This window comes from Gossypium hirsutum, chromosome D10, assembly GCF_007990345.1.
Source record: "Gossypium hirsutum isolate 1008001.06 chromosome D10, Gossypium_hirsutum_v2.1, whole genome shotgun sequence".
Classification (NCBI taxonomy): Eukaryota; Viridiplantae; Streptophyta; class Magnoliopsida; order Malvales; family Malvaceae; genus Gossypium; species Gossypium hirsutum.
Window position 1 is genome coordinate 34057752 of NC_053446.1, and position 6182 is coordinate 34063933.

General features: G+C 34.7%; 1 protein-coding gene across 1 annotated transcript; it reads left to right on the top strand.

The window, feature by feature from the left end:
- Nucleotides 1-1955: 1955 nt before the first annotated feature.
- On the top strand, nucleotides 1956-4740 carry LOC107914889 (stem-specific protein TSJT1). Its single transcript, XM_016843941.2, has 4 exons — nucleotides 1956-2374; nucleotides 3145-3385; nucleotides 3484-3604; nucleotides 4327-4740. The coding sequence occupies exons 1-4, from the start codon at nucleotides 2172-2174 to the stop codon at nucleotides 4515-4517; spliced, it is 756 nt and encodes a 251-aa protein (XP_016699430.1). The 5' UTR covers nucleotides 1956-2171; the 3' UTR covers nucleotides 4518-4740.
- The last annotated feature ends 1442 nt before the right edge of the window (nucleotides 4741-6182 follow it).

A 6182-nucleotide genomic window follows, 5' to 3' on the forward strand; every position in this document is an offset into this window, starting at 1 on the left:
ACTAAAGCCCATGAAAATAAAAGACTCTTAGTGAAGGAAAACCCTACCTAGTTGACTGGAGATCCCAAGATCTAGGTTCAAATGGACAACCTAATTGCATAGACCTTGTGAGGTCACTGTGGGGGTACTTATCCCAAGTCCATTCTTATGATGTAAATAATGACTATAAATGGGATAGGTTAAGCAATGCTTTTAATGACCATTGTTTGTTTCAGTGAGCAAAACAATATAAGTCACCTATGTGAGAGTGAAGTGGGGCTGCTTTAAAGAGACTATTGGGGCATAGTTCTCTCAAACTCTTGTAGAACCAGGATATGTTCACGGTTATATGGACATAACCATGAGAACTAAAACCTTGCCAATGAGGTAGTTGTGTAAGATATATCATCGTTTACACAAAAGGCAGAACAGTTCAAGGACATCACGTCTACTGGTTAGCTAGTAAAGTAAATATACTTTCGCAATGGAAGGTTCAAGGGTGGATACCTACCTATCCTATGCAACTATCGATCGTAGATTTTCTATCACCACATTGAGTCAATGTTTTTCGATAAAACTATCAATTTTCATTCATGTGGGGGATTGTTGAAAAAATTGCATTTTATGGTAACTTTGATGCATATTCTCAATAGGTAAAGGTGGGGAGTTGAATCATATTTTTTTGGTTTCATACTCTACTCCATGAGGCCTTTACAATGGTATATCATATGCTCAAAATGGTTGAGTGATGAATAAGAAATTGATGCTCAAAGTAAGCTATTTGGAAATATTGTTGAGGAAAAATAAAAAGCTTAGATCCCACATTGGTTAAATACCAAGTGTGGGATGTGTTTATATATGTGAACTTTCTTGAAGAATAATTGAATGATTAGTTTGTAACCTTGACTCACACGTAGGGGAGTTGCAAGTCTAAACTAGATGGGGTTAGGGTGCACCCGCATGACGTGGGTGACGCGAAATGTCTGGACTGGTCGGGCCCAAATAGGCCTACAAATATTTTTAGCCCAACACGAATTTATTTTTCTCAGCAGACAAAATTTGCTTATATATTGAAACTTATCTTATTGATTTAATTCCAATAAATCTATTTAATTTTTTTGATTTATTAGCAGATTTTGGAGATATTTTTTCCAAAATTCCAACACTCTCCATGCCTGTAAAAGGCCTTGATTCTGAAGGGTTTTTATACACTTTCATACTCTCTTAGAATTTCTCCAGCCGAAATTCTGTTGCTCTTAAAAAATCTCCTTTTCCATCTTTCATGTTTCATAAATATTCCGGTGATAAAAAAGGCATTGTTCATTTGATTAATTGTGGTAGGGGTGCTACTACTTTAATCACTACTATTGTTGTATCCTGAGAGGCTTTTGACCAACGTTACTCCAAGTACCATAGGAGCGGCTAAATCTATATTAAGGAAACTGTGTTTCACGGGCCTCAACGTTTCATAAAATCTCAATTCTCTTTTGTTTCAATTGTTTATTATGGTTTTATTTAATTTTCACATTTGATAAATTAACTATAAATAATTTTGTTCATTTTTTTATATGTGTTTATTTATAATTAATTATTTCATTTTTAACATTATAAATGAATTAAAATTTTAACGACGACTAATTTGCTTTTTAATCTAATGTATATGAATTAATTTGTCCATTTTTTTTGTAGAGGTCGCAAAATGCAATCAGACTCCTAATATAGGAGCATCCATGATACTTTTACCCATATTAGTACTGTCAATATAGTAAATTGATATTTTTGTTTAAATTTTTATTCATTTGTACTATTAAAAACTAACTTGGTTGATAGAATGACATGACAGTGATACATGTTATGTGTACCTCGTGTTAACGTACTATGATAAAATTTTAAAGATAAAAAATAGATGAAATTTTTAACCTAAATATCAATTTGCTGCTTGATTGTGCATAGACTAATTTACTCTTTCTTGATCTTGAGTATTAGACAAAAAGGGCAATATTGGAAATGAAAAGCTGCCTTAAGGCTTAAATTGCTTATTTTATGTTGAAAAATATTGCCCCACAGGCTAGTGTTCTTCATATATGCCACATCGCCAGTTCCCATAGTAGGATATCTATCAATCAAAGAAACTTTGGTTTTTGTTTGTGTTTTAAGTTTCGGATCTTTGCAAAAGAAAGGAGAAAGAAGAAATGCTAGCAGTTTTCGACAAATCGGTTGCCAAGAGCCCAGATGCTCTTAATGCTCCAGATAACCCTCAGGCTGTTTCTGCTCTCAAAAATGGCTTCTTACCTAATCACTTTGCCTCTGTTTATCCCGGTTCTGTCTCCATCAGTCTCGGCTCTTCTGGGGTTATGGCTTATTCTCTTGAAAAACAGAACCCACTTCTCCCCAGGTAAAACTGTTCTTTTTTTCATCTATTTTTAACCATGCTCAAGGTTCCCATTTTCTTTCTTCTTTTTCACTTTTTTGTTTGATGGGTTTTGACGATCGAACCCGATCTTAGATGGTTTGTTTGATTTTAGATCTTTTTCTTAGTTGGAGATGTTGTTGGTTGTTTTATTATTTATGAGAATTGTGATTTATATATGCAAATACCCTTTTACTGTTTGCTTTTCGAGAAAGGGAAAAAGCAAATGAAATATATCCAAAGAAATGAATAATTTACATTAATTGTTGTTTGCTGGTCATTGATGAATATCTTTCTAGATTTTGAGCTGTCCTTTGTTTTCTGGAATTATTTGAGAACAATATGCAGCTTGAAGAAATTCCACCACTGATCTCTTGAGCAGGGTATCATTTGAATCATGTATAATATGGATTCTTTTATGATAATTTATTAGCTTCCTCTGTGATTTTATTTAATGGCTTATAAGGCCTGATTTGTTATTATATATAGATGAATTATTTTACCATGGGATATAGAGTACAATCCAAAGTTAAAGATTTGATGTAATGGATTTATTATAACAAGCTTACACGCTACCAACAAGCATTGCACTCTCAAGTGGAGAATAGGGTTCGAACTTGGGAGACGACATTGTTGGGAGGGATAGCCATGAACCCGAACATAGACTGTAAAGCGGACATGAAAAGTACTTTTTTTTTCATTGTTTTCTCAATGCAACGGATTGAAGATTGATGCATTTGATTTTATGTTTCCAGACTGTTTGCGGTTGTGGATGACATATTCTGCTTGTTTCAAGGCCACATTGAGAATATTGCTGTTCTTAAGCAACAATATGGCTTGAACAAAACAGCAAATGAGGGGATCATTGTTATTGAAGCTTACCGAACCCTCAGAGACAGAGGTCCTTACCCTCCGGATCAGGTTGTAAGAGATATCCAGGGGAAATTTGCTTTCATTATCTTTGATAGCTCTTCAAAAGCCACATTTATAGCTTCTGTAAGTAAACCTAATTTTGTTAGCCACTGCAACTGCAATGCGTGTCTCTGTAATTTTTTCTTCTATATGATCAAGGTTTTTTCCCTTTTCTTGTGCAGGATGCTGATGGAAGTGTACCTTTCTTCTGGGGAACTGATGCTGAAAACCACCTTGTTCTTGCAGATGATGTGGAGACTGTCAAGAAGGGCTGTGGGAAGTCTTTTGCTCCATTCCCAAAAGGTAAGTTAGTGTTTGGCACAAGTAGGTAGAAAAATGGGGGTGGCAACAGGCCCAAGGTGAAGATTAAAGCATGTTAAAAGTGGATTCAAGACTAGTTTAGAATGACAGCAAAAACTCAAGGTGATTTGGGTGGAAATATACAGATTTCAATGGATAAATATGCATGAGACACATTTGTTTCGATAAAAGTATCATGGAGGCTCCTATATTAGGAGTCAAATTGCATTTTGCCCTCTCTACTAAAAAAATAAACAAATTAGTCCCTATACATTAGATCAAATAGCAAATTGGTCCTTTTTGTTAATGTTATCCATTTGTACTTTTAAAAACTAGTGTGACTGATAGAATAATCAGACACTTGTATCTCATGCTGATGTACAAAGACCAGTTTTTAACAACAAAAATGGATGAAATTGTTAACAAAAAAAACAGTTTCCTTTTTTATCTAATGAATAAAGTTAATTTGTTCATTTTTTTAGTAGAGGGAATAAAATACAATTCAACTCTTAGTACAAAGGCCTTTATAGTACTTTTACTCATTTGTTTTTTATATGGTTCTTTTCTACCAAACATAGGTTTAAATCGGGGTTGATCTATCTATTTCCTTGTCTTCATGCCATGCATGCTATAGTTGTTTGTCTTAAGACTATTAGCAAAATTTAGGAACACAACGAGGACGTTATTGCTGATGATGTTTTGCAATTCCCCCATTTGTTTTTCAGGGTGCTTCTTCTCATCCACTGGAGGGTTAAAAAGCTATGAGCACCCCCTTAATGAGTTGAAGGCAATGCCTCGGGTGGACAGTTCGGGTCAAGTTTGCGGGGCTACTTTCAGTGTGGATGTAGAGGCAAAGAAGGAATCAACTGGAATGAAAAAGGTTGGAAGTGCTGCAAACTGGTCCTCTAACTACTGAGCTTTAGAAATGGCATCCTGTTTCAGCAAGGCTTTTGTTATTAGGGAGCCTTCCCTTGGTCTTATTTTTAATTCCTAATTTTGCTATCTCGATGGCTTGGCTGGATTACTGGGTTCATATTTTAAAACTAAGTTAACAGTTTATGCGGTTTGTACATGCTTGCTTACCATCAGAACTGCGCCCGACATGCTACATTACATGAAATAATGTTTCTTGCCATAAATGCTTCTAATTTTTCTTTTCTAGTAGTTTACATTACTTATAAAACTCTTAACTAAATTAATGTCGAGTTAAATGAATATTAAATTAAATTGAGAAATAGTATTTAAGTAATTTTATTATTATTTTTAAATCAAAAAGCTTAAACTACCACATTAAAAGAAATTTTAAAATGGATGAGTTGCAAAGTTGAAAGTTTAAACCCTTTTGGGTGCAGATTTGATCTTTAGTAGGCGCATAATTTGGCATTAATTATGTTGTTTGAATCCTTATATTCTTTTTCATTTTATTTTATTGACGATACATCTAGAATGACTGACAAAAATGACACGAATTTAGAATTAGAATTGATAAATGAAAAAAAAAATCTCAACTTAGAAAAACTTTTAAAAGTAAGGTATAAATCTAAAATAACAAAAATGCAATATAAATGTATGAATTTAATTTACTATATGTATATTATATTTTATAAAAAGAGAATTGTACACTGTTGACATAGAGAAGTGGAGAGGAAGGTAAGGTAATGGAGATTATGGACGGTTCATCCAATTTAGGCAAAAAGTCATACTATTTGGGTGGTTGAGGAAATGAAGTTGAAGGAAGAGCTTGAGGGAGAAGCGAGTGAAGAAAAGGTATAGAATGAAAGGTGATTAAACATGTCGAATCCTAAGGGTGAGAAAGGTATTTATATTGTCTGACCTCAAGAGACACGTGTTCCGATAGGCTAGCTGGTCCCTTTCAAGATACTTGTTAGAAGAGTAATGTGACATCATCCAGGTTGTAGGATATGTAGTTGACAAGTGATGGTTGTCTTGTCAGAGTGGTCTAGTTGTCAGGAGTGATTGACTGACGTGTTCCTGAGTTCTTAGTGCAATAGTTCTTTTAAAGCAAGTGGAGTAATTAGTGGAGCTAAGTGAGAAGAACTAGGAAGTTGTCTTGGCCAAAGTTACTAGGTGGCGAAGTTCCCCTATGTAACAATTGCCTCCCGATCGAAGGGTTGTTGTATCATGTTAGATAACACTACGAGCAACATGCAACTAGCGAGGGATAAATATATCAGGGTTCGCCATTGTTTAGTGTAGAACTTCCCTTTACCTATTAGATGGAGGATGCCTTATAGCATGCAAAGTACAAAAAATCCTACTTTAGAGTCTAAGGTATCCCTTTGATTGCATGAATAGTTTTTGTTGAGGTTTATTGTTGGAGGTTGAGGGAACTCTTACCCTTCACAACATTTGGAATTACTTCTTCGAGGAAAAAAGTCCAAATGGGTGCCAAATGTATTATTTGGGGCTTGCGACGTTTAAGAAGGATGATAGGTTGAAACCTAGTATCAAAGCTTGACCACATGGTGCTAATGATACTATGGGGGAAGGTTTCACAAGGGTTAGAGAAAGAGCCAAAGGATATACTAGTTAGCTATGCTCATTGCCATTTTCACAAATA